The sequence below is a fragment of the Mus caroli genome, chromosome 10, assembly GCF_900094665.2.
Source record: "Mus caroli chromosome 10, CAROLI_EIJ_v1.1, whole genome shotgun sequence".
Lineage (NCBI taxonomy): Eukaryota > Metazoa > Chordata > Mammalia > Rodentia > Muridae > Mus > Mus caroli.
In genome coordinates, this window is record NC_034579.1 from 70,304,371 (window position 1) to 70,324,590 (window position 20,220).

At 49.3% G+C, this 20,220-nt stretch overlaps 1 protein-coding gene across 3 annotated transcripts in view; it reads right to left on the reverse strand.

The window, feature by feature from the left end:
• Positions 1-1,448: 1,448 nt before the first annotated feature.
• The window catches only part of Dip2a (disco interacting protein 2 homolog A), a 79,173-nt gene continuing 60,401 nt past the window's right edge, over positions 1,449-20,220 (reverse strand). For 2 of the 3 annotated variants that reach the window (XM_029482677.1, XM_029482676.1), the window contains 17 exons: positions 19,299-19,500; positions 18,460-18,569; positions 18,309-18,389; positions 17,083-17,206; positions 15,220-15,341; positions 14,965-15,076; positions 13,641-13,750; positions 12,815-12,945; positions 11,619-11,787; positions 11,116-11,286; positions 9,972-10,001; positions 9,018-9,079; positions 8,727-8,784; positions 7,116-7,190; positions 4,943-5,117; positions 4,122-4,245; positions 1,449-3,527 (listed from right to left, as the gene is read on the reverse strand). In XM_029482677.1, coding sequence (XP_029338537.1) covers positions 3,275-3,527; positions 4,122-4,245; positions 4,943-5,117; positions 7,116-7,190; positions 8,727-8,784; positions 9,018-9,079; positions 9,972-10,001; positions 11,116-11,286; positions 11,619-11,787; positions 12,815-12,945; positions 13,641-13,750; positions 14,965-15,076; positions 15,220-15,341; positions 17,083-17,206; positions 18,309-18,389; positions 18,460-18,569; positions 19,299-19,500 — 2,109 coding nt within the window. In that variant the 3' untranslated portion in view covers positions 1,449-3,274. The remainder of the gene's footprint in view (positions 3,528-4,121; positions 4,246-4,942; positions 5,118-7,115; positions 7,191-8,726; positions 8,785-9,017; positions 9,080-9,971; positions 10,002-11,115; positions 11,287-11,618; positions 11,788-12,814; positions 12,946-13,640; positions 13,751-14,964; positions 15,077-15,219; positions 15,342-17,082; positions 17,207-18,308; positions 18,390-18,459; positions 18,570-19,298; positions 19,501-20,220) is intronic. The other variant, XM_021174591.2, reaches the window with a different exon arrangement.

The window sequence follows — 20,220 nt, forward strand, 5'->3', positions numbered from 1 at the left end:
GACAGGAACAAGGACTAAAAGTCCCTAAAGAAAGACTGCCCAGACCTCAGCCCGCCCTCAGGCAGAGCCCAAGGGTAGGTGAGAGACAGCTAGAACTGCCGGAGGCTCTACAAGGTTCAAAGGCTGCACAGAACCAGACTCACCCTGACTAGAGAGTAGGATGTGACTCTTGCTGGCCTGGCCTGGCTGGGTCACATGTTAGCTTCCTTGCCACTGTGACAGAATTCCTAACTTAACTAAAGAGGAATAAATATTTGCTTAGCTCATGCTCTCAGAGCTAAGCTCACTAAAGGGCAGGACCTAGAGCCCTGCCCATTTCCAGCAAATACAGTATCACTGACAGGTGGGTGGTTCATCATGGAGGGAAGAACATGGTGGAGGAGCTCACACTGCGTCAGATAGGAAGTAGACTGGACAGGACAGAAGACTGGTACACCTTCCAAGGCATGCCCCAGCCACCTACTCCTTCTGGTTAGCCCTCCTGGAGGCCAAGGGGCCTACCACACAAAGCTGTGGAAAATACTGAGTTTTTACAGGAGAACACTGAGGACCAGGAGTAGTATACTGGGCTGGACGCACATAGTAGGTACTTTGGGATACCTGAGCTAACAAGACAGAAGACGGGGGAGGGGGGCTATCTACAGGGGATCCTGATGTCCTTTTGTCCCCAGCCTCATGCCACAGTTTGACACACGGTCGGTCAGGCCATCTGCCTTTCCAAGCCTCCTGAAGCCCTGTAGGAAGGCAGACGTGGTGACTGACAGGAGGTTGTTGCCCATGAGCCATAGCGTGAATTTCACGCCAACGCAAGTTCTCCTGCTACAGATCATCCACCTGCCAGTGACACTGTGTTTGTTGGGCGTGGGCAGGACCTCGAGCCCTCCGGTGAGCAGTGCTTCATGTCCCAGAGGCTCCTGAGCCAACCCTGCTGAGAAGCTGCACTCTCAGCCTGGCCCTCTCTGTGGAGAAGCTCTGAGGTGGCCAGGCCTCTGCAGGAGTCCCGAGATCTGCTCCAGGAGCAGCTCAGGGAGGAAGTGCTAGCCTTTCACCATAGGTGTCCAAGAGGAGAACAGGAGAGGAGAGTTGAGCCCCTTGCCCAGCCTGGTGACCCTGTTAGAGGAGTAGTAACCAGTGCTGCTGGTGGCTGGGGCTGTGACCTCTCTCCCCTGTGGCCCTTCTGTGGGGTAATGGCTATCTAGGCACCACAGCCATCACAAACTCTGACCTACCCATGCTACAGGCAGAGCTGAGGCAAGGCAGACATGCCACTGTGGAAATCAAAGTAGGTACCAGGGAGGTGACTCACAGCAGGGAGGCGGTGCTGGCCCAACAGCCCAGGAAGGGCTGCATGCAGCCCTGCACAACTTACAATGTCATCATTAAGACATGTAAAGAATGTATGTAACAGATGCAAAAGTTTGTGTAATTTATTAAGTACAAAAGCGGATTATAAAAGAAGTATATGGTCCTAATTTTGTTTAAAAAATGTTTTAAAGGCTAAAAATCCCTGAGTTCTTAGCAATCCTAAGGCTGCTATTACTTGTAAGTAGGACTGTAGGGATTTTAAGTTTCCTTTCTAACACAGAAGTGTGTCATCTAGATTTCATACGATAAGCATAATTGTGTTTATACTTCTGAAAGAAATAATGAGTAATAAAATACATCCTATTTTGGGAAACTTTTAAAAACCCTTTCACACATTTCAAAATGCAGAATTAACAAAGTCAATAGCTTTTATTAACATGATATAAAAAAATTAGTGTGATATACAGAATTCCCAGAGAGTAACCTTAAAACATTTTAATATGATTCTTAAAATCTTAACTTACCAGATACGTTCTTACTGCCACTGAGTTTTCAGTACAAAAGTTTACAGGTGTTGTCTGATATAAAATGACAACATTGAGACAGTGGGTAGGTAGTTCGGGTCCCTTCTCAGCCGTCTACCCCAAACCCTACCAGTCTGCCACTAGACTCTGAGGCCAATAAGTTACATGGAGTCTGTACACAGTTATAACAGGATTATTACAGTTCCAGTATGTTTTAACATACTACACCACAGTTTGATACCATGAGCAACAGGGCTATGCCACGTCGTGTTTCCTGACGTGAGACACGAGAGTAGAACCAGTCAGCTGGACTCGCCGAAGCACGTGTCCAGGCTAACTCTAGAAAAAAATCTAGCTGTCTCTGTGAAGTAGATATGATTCATAAACGTCTCCATCCTTCCAAGTCCCTAAACCCCACCAACTTGATAACATTAATCTTTGATTAGTTATATAAAAATAATCTTAGATTCATGCTTGACTTCAAACTCTTATAAGTATCTAAAAGATTTTACATTCTCTTTTCTGACATAAGTACAATATTAGATCACTTGGATTTCAAGTTTGGATAAAATGAACTAAAAATGGTTTGGCCAAGTTTTATAGGCACATAACTCAAATGCAAAGCCAAGAGGCTGCAGCTATGTCCACCCTAGACAGACAAACTCCCATGGCGGCTCAGCTGTGTAAGAGGCCTGGCTAGCACAATGAGAAGACTGTAGGCTGCCACTCATGCGTCCAGATCTGCTCATAAAAATAACTCCACGGTGTGCTTCGTGAGAGGATGAATGCTGTGATGTCGTGAGAACTTGCAGCTTAAACGTCACTATGTTACAGGCTACAAAAGTGATTTTAAATCAAATGCTGGTTTATCTTTCTGAAACAGGATCTAACTAAACAGTCCAAAATGGCACTTGCTGAGCATTAGTGACGACACACACAGACGAGCAGGCACACCTGCTTCAGTAATCACACTGGACAAAGGAGGCTGTGCGGCTGCGTGGAGCCTAGGCTGTGGGCATGGAGAATGGGGCGGCTCTTTCCATCCGCCTTCCTGGGCAGGCTTGGCTCAAAAGTTCTCTCCAGCATAGACTTTACATATATGCTTGTTATTACAAGTGGGAATAAATAATCAGGAAATTATATATTTAGAAATCAGGAATAATTTTTTTTAGCCTAAAAAAAGTGCAAGTTTGCAGTATAGCGGAGAACAGCCACAGTGTAACACCAGGCCTTCCCTTCCCTTCCCTTCCCTTCCACCTATGTTTTGGTAGGTACACTTGGCAGATCCAAAACACTGGTTTAGCTGGTTCAGAGGATGTTCTAACGTGACATTCAGGACACTGCTGAGAGGAGCTGTGAGACCCCTCCCCCCAGGGCGGGAACCCTGCAGCTAGCTTTGCCCCACACCTCTGCTGGTTCCTACAGCCCGCTCTGTCCAGCCGGGCTCACATATTGTAGGCCACATAGATGGGGTCCAGCTGGTCAGCCAGGAAGCCATCTCGCAGGTGCATGCGTTGCTTCTCGCCCCGAGAGTTGATGGGGATCACTCCGGGATCCACGATGACCACCACGCCCACCACAAGGTAGTGCTCCTCCAGCACGACGTTGGTCACCAGGGCCACCAGGTCCAGGGCATCCTGCTCCAGCCCGTCCAGCTCCACCACCACAACCAGCAGGTTGGTCCAGGTGAACACGGCACTGGAGGGGAACAAACAGTCATGGAGACCGGCAGGCAGCGCTTGACAAACATCCCAGAGGCAGCAAAGACACCCGCGTATGCTATTAGCACAGTGCTGCTACTTAGCACCATAACTTCAAGGCCCAGCTAACTCTATCTTATAGGGATATCAGCTACAATGTTCTTGATAAGAACAATAACCACTTCTGTTGAGAGCTGTGCTTGTCCCAGGGCAAGCTCCCGACAGGGTGAAAAGATCCATGGTTTAAATGAGAAAACCACAAAATTTACACTAGAAATGCTCCAGGATGGGAACAGTGTCAGTCTCCTGTTTTACCTGGATGCCGGAGTCGACTGTGTGATTTAAACCTGACCGGGAAAAGAAAAAGATGGAGAGGCACTCTCTGGTACTGTTTGTAGAGAAATGTATTGTAGAATAGGTAGCTTGGGTCCTAAGCTCTGGGAGAAAGACAGGACAATCCAGCTCACCAGGGGCTGTAATTGTGTGGGCCTGTGCTCATGCTAGAACAGTGCCCGGTGCTGCCCTGTGTGCAGTGCTCAAGCCCAGGGTGGGGCTCACGGACAGCACAGGAGAGCCCTCCCTCGGCTCTTACCACTCTGCGATGCTCCTGTGTGCACGGATCACGGAGGTTTCTATGTCGATGGGGTGATACCGCATGCCTCTCAGTTCTAGCGTTTCATCCAGAGACCCAACGACATACAGTGCATCATGGCGCTCTGTGAACATGGGTATGTACATGCTGAGGAAGCGAGTCACACAGTGAGTCTGCCAGCCCTTTGTGTATGAGCGCCACAGTTGTCCTTTGCCACAGGGAGACTAACTGGGCTGGTGGAGATGCCAAAAACTCAGTCTTACCTCTGCATTGGTCAACAACCTCAGCGGTTACAGCAGTATATGCTAATACATTTTAAAATCATTTTTAGCTACAGAATGTTGCAGTGACCATAGGCTACAAAAGTTCTGACTTGAGCTGTTAGGCGTGGAGGGCCAGACTTTTGGGAAATGATCACAGTTTGGCTTCACTGGGGTAGAAAGGGTACCACACATGACTTTAGAACCATGCAGAGCACATCATGCTGATTAAAAAAAAAATGCAGTTCCTTGGATGGCTACATCACTTGGGAGGAGCCTCACAGCTCATGACCAATAGCTGCCATCCCTCTCAGCATCTCCTCCGCAGAGGTCAAGAGTGGACCGTGAGGGCAGCACCAGGAGGAGGGACAGTACCACCCAGAGAAGTGTTACTGGAGCCTGCTCTTCACCCCACATCGAGCAACACAAGTCACCACCGGTGGGGGACAATATGAGGTCACTCAGGGCTCCCCAAGCCTAGGGGCAAGGCCCACAGGCTACAGCAACCAAACCCCCAGCCCCTGCAGTGCTGAGGCTAGCCCTTCAACGAGGGGTTCTTACCTCCACTGGCATCTGTCAGCTCTGTCCTGCGAAGGAAGCCAAGGTAGCCAGTCCTTGCCCAAATGGTCTGGGTGTCTCCAAAGCTCAGCCGGGCACTGAAGTGGTCAGCATGAAGTGTCTCCTCCCCATAGACCGTGTAGTACCCAGTGGCATTGTGGGGACTGCTCACCCAGATCTAGGGGGCAGGGGTAGTCAAGAGGACAAGCAGACCACTAAGTGCTGATTCTGTCCTTCATAGTCTATGGCCCAAGATGACCTCAAGATTACACCCAAAGGGAAGGGTGGCATTTCAAGGATCTTATTTTCTGAACTAAATACAACTACACAGAGAGTAAACACAACCATGACTAATTACTATTATTCTTTCATTTTCTTCTTCCTTCTTCTCCCTTCTTCCTTCCTCTTCCTCCTTTTAAACAAGGTCTTGCTATATAGCTCAGGTGGCATCCAGTTTATAATCCCCAACCTTATATACATGTATATGCATACACACACATATATATCTATATATATGGGTGTATATCATCATGCCTAGCATAATCTCTTCTAAAACAAACTGTTCCTTTTTCCAGGAATTACCGGTATCTGTACGGTTCTGTCTGTCTGGATATGCTTCCACTTCCACCTATCAAGCGACAGTGAGAGAGAACAGGGAAGTCTGGTGTTCGTAACAGAGTCAGGTTAAAGCACACTCAGTGTGGAGAACTCTGTGTGTGCTCTCTCACTCCGGCCTAAACAATGTAAACAACACACCGGTGCCCACAACGACCCTGCGTACCTGTGCTCATGTGCATTCCTGCAGGATGCTCATATGACTTGATATGCATCCATGGATAGACCAAAGACGACAGGTGTGTGCCCCTAGACCTCAACAGTGTCAGGGGGCCCACCCAGAACCCATTGAGCTGCCCACACCAATGATGTCACACAGCAACTTCCAAAAGAGAAACAGAGAGGGGCAGCTACAGTGAAGAGCAATCTCCTATTCAGCTCAGACCTCCCAAGTCCTGTGTGTACTTCCCCTGGGGGCGCTCCTCGCCCTTCCCTGCTTAGTGCCTGTGAATAAGAGGCCTTACCTGCCCATTATCCATGTGAGGAGCCCTGTCTTCCCACTGTACACAAATGAGGGACCCTCTCCCCCCGGTCCCCACAACCTGCTCACTACTGTGAATGGAGGGCCTAACCTGCCACTGCCTGTTCCTGAGGGCCCAAGCTGCCCACACCCCATGGTGAAGTACCCCACCTACCCAGCGCCCATGAGTGATAGACCCACTTTCCCACTGTCTGGGAGAGGCTCCACCTACCCACTCTTCGTGGGTGAGGGACAGTGCCTGTTCACTGCCCATGAGTGAGTAGTACATCTACCTGTTACCTGGAAGCGAGAGGCTCTCCCCCCACCCCCAACCCCTGCTGCTACCCATGAGTAAGGTATCCTGATCACCCAATGCCTATGACAGGCCCTGGGTACCACAACTGACTCATATATGGCTGAGTTTTGGGGACACCAAGGATCCTGAGCCTGAAACAAAGTCCTGTGTAGTCTTGAACCTGGGGCCAGTGTTTGATTGCCATTGGGTCTGTGACCTTGGCTTTGATGTCAAGTCGATTTTTAAGGAGTGTCTGACCAGTTCTGTCCAAAGCAGGAGTTCCTGTTCTATGCGTGGCTGATGGGTCCATGTAACTCCCCTGGCACACCAATGCCCTCAGAACTTTGTTGGAGGGTGACCCAGGGAGAGGCCTCTTTCCCCACATACTGTGTAACCCTACTTCCTAGCAGGACCAGAGAGTTCAGGAGAGGTAGGGAGAGATCACTTATCGGATTCTTAAAATGTGGAAGTGGGAAGGCACTAAGAACACTTGCTGTTCTTCTAGAGGACCTGAGTCTGGCTCTCAGCACCTCCTCAGGTGGCTCACAATCACCTGTAGCTCCAGCTCTGGGAAAGATCCCAGCCTCTAGCATCCACAGGCCCCTGCACTTGTATGCTCACACCCACAGAACAAACTCACACAGACTGTAAAGAATAATAGAAATAAATTTTTAAAAAGACATATGAAGTTCCAAAAGGCTTAGAATTCCTAAATTCTAAGGGGATTCTGAAAGAAGGAGTGGGAAGCCAGGGTCCAGAAGGCCCTTGTTCTTCTGGGTCAAGCCCCAGCCTCAGGCAGCACTCACCTCACCCAGGTGTGAGTCTCCGAGGGGCCCTTTGGTCTCAGTGTGAGCAATGATGACCTTCACTCCGGGGAGGATCTGGAAGGGGGAAAGCTGCTCAGGCCCTGGTGACCTGGTGGTGCTGGCTAGACCCACGTCTCACACACTCGTCCCTATCTGCCACTGCAGAGCTGACTACAGATCAGGGCTTTAGACGCTGTCCTAATTTTGATCTGAATTTTAAAAGAAGGGACACTATCAGAAATACGTTGTGAAACTGAACAAAAACAGTCCAATTCCTGAAAGCAGGCACTGTATTCTTTACTGGGCGAGCATCTGAGATCCTCCAGCCATTCCTACAGGGGTTTCTCCCTGCGGAACACAATCCTTCTCAGGTTGTTCTCACCAGCAGCTACCAGCGAGAAGTCCTGCCCCTGTGAACTCCTCTGCACTAACTCAGGCAGTGGAGCGGCCATGTGCCCTGCTCAGCTTACCACATTCAGTCTGGGGGCCCTCTCGGGGCTTGGGTCAGATCACCCTGCTTCTGAAGTCCAGCCACACGCTCTGTGCCCCAGTGTCCCCATGAATAACACAGAGGATGATAACATGCACCTCAGAAAATGGAGGAGGGGCTGCAGGAACACATGAACTAATAACGGGTGCCAGGCATCTCCTAGCTCTAACCTGCTGAGCTACTTTGCGTCCTGGTACACAGATGGAGCCTCTACTCTCTCCCTCTGTGGCCCACCTAAATAAACCCTGAGAGCAAAGGACTCAGAACACAATTCCATCCGGCCCACGTTACTCCTGCAAAGCAGTTTGTAAAAATAACCATGGTGCAGCCATATAAGGACAAGGCGGGTACAGGTATAAACGGGATTCCTAAAGGATGGAAAACATGTCAAATAGCTATCTCTGATTACCTCCTTGTCTCTTAAAAAGCTATGGCCTGGGCAGTAGCCAGTGAGGTCTGCAGTGGCCAAACTCCAGTTCTTGCCTCTGGGGCTAAAGCGCACAGCCCTGGGAACCTCCGATAATCCTGGATGTAGCGAGGCTGCTATGAAGTTAGGCTCACAGCACATGCCCAGTCTACTGTATGCCTCTCCCCTACCTACTCATCCTTCCCTGACCTCTCCTTGCTTCCGAGGATGCTGGTCTCCCAGGATTTGCTCTGTGACAGTGGCTCACGTTTCTATTTGGCATTCGTGGGCAAATTTAGCCCCTCACAACTGCCTGGAGGTTTCTGGGACCTCACTAGGTAGGCCAAGGCTTACTTTGATGGCAAATGTCTGGGTATGCCCTGGTGGGGCCTGTTCTCTACTATCACCCTGGATTAGAGAACACCTTCTTCTCACCTTCAGTCTGGGATCAGAGCTGCCCTTTGTGACTGCAAGTGTGAGGGCCATTGATCCATCCATAGCCTACACACCCCACCCCCTGGCACTGTCTATAAAGAGGCAGTCTCTTCTCGCTTCTATATCTGGGTTCTACAGCTCCGGGCTCTATGCTCTGAGTATTCAAAGACCTAATCTCACAACTCTAGGCTTCAGTGGCCCAGCCTAGTCCCCACATATTCACTAGGAGTGTGCACCCCAGCACTGTCCACACCACAGGTGATAGCAGTCCAACTTCTACCTTTCCAGACTCCATCAATGGTAGACTATGTGGAGAACCCCGTTCCACCAGACGAACTCTAAAAATAGACAAAGAGAAAAGTTCAGAATAAAATTTACTCTGTAGTAATTCCTAAAGAGGCAAACCACACGTGTCCAAGTGAGCCCACAATGTCATTTCCTGGGTCTAAGTGCCCCTGCCCTGGCTAGCACCATTACCACACAGGATGCTAGAGATACAGTTTAGGCAAATCCAGCTTGTAGCCCTTAGTCAGAGCATGGGTGAACCATGCAGACAGGGCGGGAGCAATACCTGTCATGGCGCAGTGCCCGCATGTCCACGTAGACAGTCGTGGGGTCTGGGCCTGTTGTGCCCTGGAGGGAAAACAAAAGAGGACCTTCTTTCAGAATTCTCATGCTCTGCTCAGTTTCACAAGCATGGCTGTGTGGCAGCTGCTCCCAGGCCATCTGTGACACCCAGAAAGGGAGCCGTGCATCTTGCATCCAGTCTGCACAAGGGCTCATGGTCCCCACCCTAGGCAGAGTTGATGCTGTCCATCCAAACATCTACTTGGCCAGATGATCCTGAGCAAAACTATCAGTGAATGAAACATCAATCCTAGAATTTTTATGTCAGCTCTGGAAGTTTCTGTGCCTGCTGGCCTCTGCTGCCCTGACACAACAGTGCTGATTGGGACATTTCCACCCAGCGTCAAGTCAGGGCCTGGCATCTCACTAAGTCCACTGAGGACTAAGCACTGCAGACACTCAGCTGAGCCAGACAACTCGAGTGTCACCCTGTGTGGGCAGCATGTACTAGTGTGTCACTCAGCAGAGTTTATTATGATTACACATGTTTATCTGTGTTTGCGTGCACACCCACATGCCTAAAGCTCTTTTCCTCTGCCATGTGGGTCCCAGTGAGTGGCATCAGGTCAGGAACCATCTCACTGGCCTAGTATTGCTGTTTTATTGACAAGGGACATCAAACTAAATGGATACCCTGGTCAACAGCATTCTCTGAAGATTCTAGACAGCATAACCTCTCTCCAACCTCTGAAAAACTTTACATTTGGTTACAAAGGAGCTTTTGTAAAGTCAAATAATTCTCATTGTGAATGAACTAAGACAGCAAGAGAAACATGTATTCTGGAATCCACCGGAAGAGCACATGGACTCATAGAAGCGGGGGTGGGGGTGGGGTGCTGGAAGGGGGAAGACAGACATGGAGACACTAGCAAGGTTGAGGGCTAGGGCAAGGTCCTACCTGCTCAGCTAGTTTTCCCAGCCTGTTGGGCTGACAGAGGCCAGGGCGGCCAGCAGAGGGAGACAGGGAGGAAATAGCACAGGAAACAAACAGAAGGCCACAGGCCACATGAGAAACACGCGTGAGAGAAGAAGGCATCACTGTATCTTAAAGAGCAAACACAGACCTGTCGTTACAGTTCTGCCGCTGCACACGGCACTCACATCCTGACACAAGGTGATGCCCTTCCATGTATGGAGGTGGGACACTTTCAGAGTTAGAATCAGGTCTCTCTTAACTCAGTCACCAACTTGGCCTCTCAGGCACAGTGGGAACATCAAGCTATTATAGTACCCTCTGATCTCTCCTGGCTTCTCAGTCATCGCAGACTTAAAGCAGTACAGAGCCTTTTTGAGGTTAAGGGGACACAGGATGACTGACACCTTTTAGACAGGTATAGACTCTGGATCCAAGACCTGTCCTGTACATGAAGCCACCAAGAAGACAGGGTACATGCCGAGCACTGCTCTGGGAACCCAGAACGGGCACTTTGTGCTGTTTTCGGCATTTGCTATGTCAGTTATCTGATCAACATTTAAGCTATGCTGAGAAAGACGTGAAGTAAAGACTACTATAAAAACCAGAAAACAAGGGCAACGACTAAAAGAGACTGTGATGCTCACGTCAGTTCTAAAATATTTGTATCCCATACAAATTATCTTCCTTATTAGGGAACTTGCTATGTAAACACGGCTGGGCTCAGAGATCCACCTGCCTCTGCCTCCTGAGTGCTAGGTTTAAAGGTGTGAGCCACCACCCACAGATTACTACCGATTTCTTTAAAAAGCACCTTGCTTTGAAAAGTTAGCTGCCTTTACAGTTAACTTAGAGATGCTCATAGGTACAATAGCCACTGCTCAAAACCAAACTTCTTTCCTATCTAAATATTCTGTTCATCAAAACGAACAGAATATCTTTCTAAACAAAGCCCTCGTAGTCATCAAGGCTGAATGGGAAGGTCCATGTGGGAAGGTAACACCCACAGCTCCAAGGTGGAGCTAGAGGTAGAGCCACCTAGTGGCTAACTGGTGAGTGACTCCTGCCAGTCTACAAAGGCGTTACTCTCTGGTACAGGTGCAGGTGACCTTGGGTGCAGCCAACTTACCTGGAGGCAAATAGCCACATTGACCCTGCACCCAAAGGTGGTGCTCACAGCACGTGCAGGGAGGCCCAGGTCTTTGAACAGCTTGGAGAATGACTGTGTTAATGAGATCCGGGGCCGCTCCTCAGCCACTACCATGCATGTGCGCACACACGACAGGTTCACCCCCTTCATCTGTAGAAGAGCAAGAAGTTGTTCCACAGCACACACATCTGGGGCCCTCAGCACTGACTGTCTAATGGAAGGGTGTCTGTGGGATGTCCATGGGGTCTAGCTGTAGATCTGAGTACATGAAGGCAGGTTTGAACACAAATTGCTTCCTCCAGTTCTGCAATCATCTGGGGAATCCTAAGCACAGAAGCACTGCTGAGTAAGTGCCCTTACATCTATGGCCACCCCTGCCCTGCCCCCTTAGATACCCTCCTCTCTGGTTAGGGACCAGGGCTTGACAGAGGTGTATAGACTTGGAAGAACCCCATGGCTGTACAGGCTCGCTTTGCACTTACCCTAAGGGCGCCTGTCTGAGCACCCAGGCCCTTGGTGCACATTTCCATCACTGAGTAAGAACAGAAGGTAACTCGGGCCTTGTACTGGCTGACGGCAGACAGCCAGAGGGACACATTGCTCTCCAGCTCCAGTGGGGGAACGAGCACTGACTGGTGCCCAGAGTAGACGCTGTGGGGAGAGAGACAGTTGGAAAGGGGCACGGGCACAAGCTGCACACACCGGCTCCTTCCTGACACAGACTGTTTCTCCAGCTGGAACAGGCACCGGGGTGTTCAGAGGGCCACCGAGAGTTAGCAGAAAGACACTGTGGGCGGGGTGCCGGCCTCCACCCACACCTTCAGGAGCATCCTCGGGGACTATGTATGGAAGAGGTCTCTTAATTACAGAGGAAGCATCTTAGCATTTGACAGAACCACAAGGTTCTTCCCAACCACTAATAGTGGATAGTATTTGTATTTATTGGAAAATATTTTTCTTTTCCTTTTTATTATTGTGTGCACATGCGCACATGCATGTGCAGTGTGTGCAGTGTGTGTGTGTGTGTGTGTGTGTGCAGTGTGTGCAGTGTGTGTGTGTACATGTGCAGTGTGTGCAGTGTGCAGTGTGTGTATGTGCAGTGTGTGCAGTGTGTGTGTGTGTGCATGTGGCAGTCAGGAGACAACTTCATAGAGTCCTTTTATTTTCATGTGGATTCCAGGGACTGAGCTCAGGTTGACTTACATAGCAAAGTAGATGTCTTTACCTGCTGACAACTTTGCTGCAGCCCCTTCTCTCTCCCTTCCCCTCCCTCACTCCCCTCCTCCCTCCTTCTCTCCCTTCCCCTCCTTCTTTCTTTCTCTTTCTTTTCTTTTCTCTTCTCTTTTCTCCCTCCCTCCCTCCCTCCCTCCCTTCCTTCCTTCTTTCTTTCTAACAGGGTCTCATCTCAGTACATAGGCCTGGCTGGCCTCAAACTCAGAGGTCCTCTGAATCCCAAGTGCTGTGATTAAAGGAATGTCTCACCATGCCTGGCAATTTTTATTCTTTTATTAAATTAAAACCCAGACTCTAACCACCTAATCCCCAAACAGACACCCCCCCCCCCCGCCCATACTTCTAGTCCTCCTTGCTACTCAGGAAGCCATAGAAGAGTCTTAAATTCTGAGGAAGCACACAAGCCACCCAGGCCCCAGGTACCCTAACCCTAACCCTAACTCACCTGCACAGACACCACAGTGCAAACCCGAGGCCACAGTAAGGGTCCAGGCAGATGGCGATCTGCCGTGAGGGGTACAGCTCACACTGAAGCTTTATGGAACGGCACAAGGCACTTGTGGCTGCGTGTGACATCTGTAAGAGTGAAGAAAAGGCCTGCTCAGGGCTGTGGAGGAAGCAAGGGTTAGAGACCACATCTGCTATGCACTGTGGTTGGCTGGGCATGCGGCTCCACATTTCCACACACCAAATTACTTTCTAAGAAGATGCTTGGCTCATACCCCCATAGGCCTGAATAGTACCCATGGCAGTAAAGCATTCTAACCGCACTATACAAATGATTTATTTATTTATATGTATGAGTTTATGTACACCATGTGCATGGCTGGTGTTCATGGAGGCCAGAAGATGGCATGGAATACCCTGGAACTGGGATTCTGTGGTTGTGGGCCTCTGAAATGGATGCCAGGAACCTAGGTCCTCCCTCTGCAAGAGCAGAGAGTGCTCTTAACCCTGACCTCTCATGCATGCCACTGTAAGTGTCCTCTTAATTCACATTAAATAAACTCAGCAAAGTCACCTCAATTGAGAGACCAGACATTTCCATATACAGCAAAAGATGCAATCTGGGGCTTGATCAACATTTAACATATATTAAAAAAAATCAAACCAAACCAAACCAAACCAAACGTGATAATGCTGCTTTGTGCTTTGGACAAGAAGCATCGCTTAAAGTTACAGCCCACATCCTTCCCAGCGGCAGCCTTGCTCCTGCCCATTCCCTCAGAGTCCCCATGAGGTTAGAGCTAATGGGCGCTCTGAGGTCCTACCTTAACTCCAGCTAAGATCCCTGTCGTTGACACACTGAAGTCCAAGTATGCGAGCACGTCTGGGGAGGGCGGTCTGAAAATGCTAGCCACCTTCTTTTTTGGAATGTCATCTGTTAAACAGAAGATACCAGTGGCTAATGTCACACAGCCTGCACAAGGTAGAAGCTTCAACTTCCCCAGGCAAGAAACAGGCATGATCTGAGTCCTGAGACAGATCTGTCACAGAAGTCAGGCTACCAGCGGGCAGGAGGTGTATGCTGTTTACATGTGGGAAGGTTCTTTCTTTCAGGAGTGATCTGTGGTGCAGGCTTGCCACATCTATTCTGTGGGTCTGGAGGCAACAGGGAGAGTCCCTTCGCTGACACACTCAAGTTTATGAGGCAAACACTGCTGTTCCCTGCCCTACAAATGGGTGCAGGTTCAACAAGAGCCGACTGAGCTCAAGACTGAAAGACTCTGCCCAGCTGGAGCTCACAGCCTGACCCTTGGCCAGTGTCAGCTGCCCAGTACTAGTTCTTTATGCCTGCCGCAGCATCAGCTATTAGTCTCTGGTTTCCACATAAAACAGAACTTCAGATGTAAGGGTATGACATAAAAGGAGAGGTTCCTGCTGTTCCAAAGCCAGCACTCGGTCCTTGGCAGTACTGGGCTCCACTAGGTGGAGTAGTCTATATCTGCAGAGCTGTTCTCAGCCACCATGCTGACTCAAGCAGGGGCACAGCTTCTTCTCAGCTGAGCCGAAGGCATCTCAGGGGCATGATATCACTTACCAGCGAGAGTGATGGGGACTCTGGGGGTGGGCAGTTTTCACAATTGACAGGTAAGAGGCAGTGAAGAATAGGATTTCAGTCCCCCACACAAGAATGGAGACTGCTGATGGTGGGCACAGAGTGGAGAAGACCCCACATCCTGGCGAGGGGTCAGCTATGTAAGCAGCAGTGGTACCTAATGGCCCTCCAACAGTGTACTGCTCTACCAGGTAAACTCAAGAACACCTCTCACCATCTACACAAGCTGATCTGTTTATCCAAACAGTCATTGCTTTCAATGTTATTTTATTATGTATTTATGTATTATGTATGTATTTATCTGTGCACTGTATACATGTAGAGGTCAGAAGAGGGCACTGGCTCCCTGAGTACTGGAGTTATAAGCCTCCATATGGGTTCTGGGAGTCACAGCCAGTCCTCTGCAAGAGCAACAAGTACCCTTAACCACCGAGTCATCTCTCTTGCATGTCAACAACATAACTCCAGCAGCAGCAAGCCTACAAGAAAGAAAGCAAGAGTCTGCCCTTGCAGGGGTGGCTGCTGGAGACACATACCTGTATCTAGGATGGTTGGCCAGGTCCTGACATCTACAGCGGCAGCTGCCTCTTTGGACTTGAGCAGCCGTGTGATGGCCTGTGTGCTGAGGACACATGCAGATTTGCTGACCTATATCACATGGAAGCAAGAGCCCGAGTAAGCAGTGAGGCTAGCCCGTCATCTCCATACAACCCTGCAGAGACCGTGCGTGATAAGCACTAGGACTTCCCGCCCCAGAGGACAGGCATGGCCTGCCAGGAGGGTGAGCGTACCTCTACAATCATCTTCACAGTGGGCAATGTGGTGCCAAGGTTCTGGGGGTGTGGGGGTCGCACAGTGACAGGCACACAGCCGCAGTACAGGCAGCCATAGAATGCAGCAATAAGATCCACCCCTGGGGAGACAGGGCATGTGTTCAACACTGGGCTTCCGAGTGTAGGGAGATAACTTCAGGCCCGAAGAGGACAACTTTGAACATTTGTCCACGGAGAGAAAAGGGACAAGTGGGCATGATATCTTTTTAATACGGCATGGCTAACTCCAAATGATAGGTGTTTACCAAACCTGGCACTATAATAAGCGCAGGAAGGGGGCATCTCCTGCACCCTGGGAGGGGGTCTCAGGGGGAGCCATGGGATGTGGAGATAGGGACACACCAGATGCTCACATATTTCAGTAGGAAGATTCTTGCACTGTGCAGTAGACCTTTGTCCCATCAGACCCAGGAGCTAGCAGGGCTGGACAAGTCTGTCTATAGAGACCTCAGGGGATATCCTCAGAGACTAACTACTTGCAGTGGGCATCCTCCGGCCTCCACACCAAGGGGAGTCATTCCTTCAGACATCTACAAAGCCTTCTGACAGTCTATCTTAAAACATGTTAAATGCACTAGAAAATGATACTAACAGAAATTATAACTTTTAAAATATCAGACATTCTCAGGATACAGAGGCAGCGTGACAAAGCAGAAAACAAGACAGTCTTAAGGAAAAAAGTCAGGAATGACATTTACAACTCTGAGAGGGAAGAGAGCTAAGGGAAGAGGAAATGTCAGTTACTAAAGACAGAGAGAGAGAGAGACAGAGACAGAGAGAGACAGAGACAGAGACAGAGAGGCAGAGACGGGAGGAACAGAGGCACAGGAGGAAAAGCAGAGGCAAGAAGCACATTGGGAAGAGGGTCACTGGAGAAGGCTTCTTGAATTAAGACAGAAGACTTTTGTGTAAGGAGGACAGTGTGAAGGGGGAGCCGAGCTGTAGCGGAAGGGCATCTGCCGCAGCCCTAGGGAAAAGGGGGAGACAGAGTCTTGCTCAGCCTGTGCAAGCTGCCGGGTTCACTTCTCAGCACCATGAGAAAGTGGCTGGGGTATGAGTAAGCACACACCAAACACTTCAGCTTGTCCTTAAAATGTCGCCAAGGTATCATCGCAATTATTAGAGAATTCTGCGTGTCATGTGGAGTACCAAAAATGTGTGTAGTAACAGGACACGCCAATCTGCCTAGGTCCTAGAGTAGGGATTCTCAACCTGTGGGTTGGGACCCCTCGGGGAGGGAGACCTGAATGACCCCTTCACAGGGGTCACATATCAGACCTCCTGCATATCACATATTTACATTTCAACTCATAACAGGAGTAGAATTATAATTATAAAATAGCAACGAAATACTTTTATGGTTGGGGTCACCACAACTGAGGAACTGTATTAGAGGGGTCACAGCGTTAGGACAGTTGAGAGCCACTGTCCTGGAGAGTCTGGGGGTTTAGAGTGAGAAGAGGTTTAGTAAAACCCCACAGTTTGAACTTAAGTTGAAGGGACAGTGTGAACCAGGAGCTCTCTAAAGGACACAACTGTACTTCCAATTCCAGCTCTGCTCACAGCAGCCAGCAGCAATAGCTGCCCTTCCCCATCCCTTGATCTGAGATGCTGCAGCAGGGTGAGAGTCTAGCTCTAGAGTGAGGTGGATGGGCATGGGCACCTGCTACCCTGACAGCCAAGAAGCTGCCAAGTCCACTAGGAACAGAGGTCCTGCCCAGAGGGCTCACGGGGACAGGGAGGGGACACTGACATCACAGAGTAGGGAGGGCCTGAGCTCCTTTTCTCAAGGCCAGGAGAGGGCCGTGGGTGTGCGTTCACCTGGAGGGTACACCAAAGCCACATGGTCCCCAGCATCTAGCCGCCCCTTCTCAATCAGAGCGGCAGCCACTCTCTCAGCCCTTTTGTGCAGCTGGATACAGGTTGCAGTGCTGGTGACCGTGCCCTGGAGAAGAATGGAGTTCATTGGTGTGCTGACCTTCTAGACAGAAGAGGATCTGCTCTGTACACCAGGCTCCTGTGGTCTGCCAAGTGCCTGTAGTGGGGGGCTGGGCATCTCTGAGTGTCCCAATCTGAGCCTAGAAAGCTAAGTACTTCACTCATATATGTCAGAGCCAAAGACTGTGAAAAGCCAGAGGCCCTATGCCTGGGGCCCATCTGAATTCTGAATCCTTTCCCTGAGACCTGGTTTGCAGGCATCTGCACTTTGAGCCTGCAGGACATTGTCCTCTTGTTGCTGGCTAGAACCAGGGCTGCAGCACTCGGGATTCTCTCTACTCCACTGATCTGGGGGCTCTTTCCCACAAGCTGACTACATCTTTGTGGACGACTAGTCACTATCTGTCAGCAGGACTTACACAGCAAGATCCTGTCAGATTAAAAACAAATAAAAAGTACATCTTCCAAGGAGCAGAGAGCTCCCGGAATGAATTTGCATTGTCTAAGATCATGGTACCTGCTCTCTAAGTGACAAAAATCAAGGTATCTTAAAGCACATTTGGTGTAACTGACCGGGAGTCATACAAGGTTGTCACAATGCTTGGTTCTGTAACCTTGTGATGTGAGGGTTGCGGGGTCTCCTTTGATTCTAGGCATTCTTAGTATGGTGTAGAGCATTAGCAGACACTCAGACAATGTGACAGATCTTAGTCACAAAGGAGAAGCGGTTTGGAACAGCAAATAGTGTTTGTCATTTCAAAGATGTAAGCAAATGTACAAAGACTAAGTGTGTAAGTGTTACCATATAAATGTGTAAGTGTTACCATATAAATGTGTAAGTGTTACCATATAAATGTATAAGGATTACCATATACACATTTCCTTTTAGCTCAGAAACCCAAGAGCACTTACACAGATATAGTTCCTAACAAGAAAATAGAGCTGGTAAGAATTTTCCAGATAAATGCCAATCAACAGACTTTGTGTCCACTGTCTCTCCACAGAAAGCTGGCAGGCAGAGAGAACAATGCCACAGAGGGACCGATGGCATTCTACTCCCCACAGAAACAATGAGGACATGGAGGTGATCCCGAAAGCCCAACTCTCACCTTAGCATTCAGCAGCAAGAACAGAGGGTGGTCAGGAGTGGTGTGAGCCCGCCACTGCAGCACGTCTGCCAGGAACAGGAACTGCGCAGAGAGAGGAGCCTCGCACCTGCACAGTCTTGGATGCCACCTGCCCCCAGGAGATGCCCGGTACCTTGCGAGCCTGGTCACTGTCCTCCAGGTGGGCCAGCTCTCTCCCAGAGGCCTGTGCGATCCTTTTTCCAGCAACCAGGTTCCCAACAATCATTGAGGCTGGTCCAACTTCTGCAAACAGATTCCAAATGCCGAGCTGGGAACTTCTAATCCGTAATACCCCATGGCTTTACTTACATATATAACTGTTGTTATTTTAAAATGCACCTCAGTATTAATGCTTTTCTTTAAGTGTAAGCACTCAGATCACTCTCAAATATAAACTATGCCATGTACCATATTCTTGGGATGCTAACCAAATAATGTTTTATAGCTATGCTCTATTGTGTGTGTAAACCAGAATCCTTGAAGTGTGTTATACTTAGTGACATACTTATGTGTTCAGTAGTCAGTAAAAGAAAGCTAGCTTTTCCTAAATATTTACATATACAAATTAATAACAAACTGAATATGCTAGCTAAACTGGCCTTTATACTTATTTTTTTTGTGTGTGTGTTAAATCAGAAACATGAAATTAACCCTTGAGAAACTCTCATTCCTAAAACCCTAGTGGCTACCAGGGGCTTCTTGGATCCAGAGCCCACATCTCCTTGCAGACATTAATGTACCCTCGAATGTATCATTAAAACTGACTACCAGGAGGTAGGTGGGTACCAACAGGCAGCTGCACCAGCAGCATCCCATTTCGTGAGCCAGGAGCAGGTACACACACCCAGTCTGATCCTTAACTCAACCCCAGGCCCAAGGAGGTGGGGGTACTGACTCCTGCAAGATTCAATGCAGCTACACCCACTGCAGCCAGCCCATCAAGGCCAAGCGGCCTCACTGTTAGGTACTAACCTGGCTGTTTCTGGCGAGGCTTGGGAAGGTTGGTAACACACGTGTGAGGGCACATCAACACGTTACATGGGTGGAGCATCCCTTCCAGAAAGCGCTGCTTCGTTTCAGAAATGTGAATTCCTCCCAGAGGAGCCTTGGGCAAAGTGTTGGCGGGAACTAGGGCCAAACAGTACACACCCACCTGGTGGATGCTGTCGATGGCCTGGAAGGCAAAAGCTCTACTGAGCGTATGCTGCCAGCCTGGGCCAGGGAGAGCCAGAAGGGGACCCCACACAGAACAGAAAACTGAGGTGCAGAAGTCCAGGAGGTGGGTGACCTCTGACACAACTCCTCAAGCCAAGAAGACAGAGTGTACTTGCTTCTACCATGAGATACACAGAGTTTACACACACACACACACACACACACACACACACACACACACAAACCTATGGACCTGCTTGTGTCAAACCCACAAGGCTCAGGAGCCACAAATGCATGCTGGGGCCTCCATCAGGGAAGAGGTGAACCAAAACTGACAGAGGCTAGGTATCCTAAACTTGAAATTATGTTTATATTTTGAATAGAACCAACTTAATGATAAAATGCAATTCCTAACAACTGAAAGTGAAAAGAATGTATTGGATCAGAACTTAGCTAGTAGCACAGTTCAGGGCCTCAATTTAATGTGGCTTTAAACAGTCTTGCTAACTAGTGTCCAGGAAGAGGCGTGCAAAGGAAGAGAACTGTAAAATCATGTGAGCCTGTCTGGCTCCGCATGGATGGAGACCACACTGGGAGACACTGGGGCCCGGTGGCCGGAGGTCAATGAGTGATACTGCCTACTGTTAGCAACTACATTAACAGGCGGATGAGTTAAGTGGAGGCCCCATGTCTTGAGTTTGAATAAGAACTCTCATCATAAATTCAGAACACAGAGAAT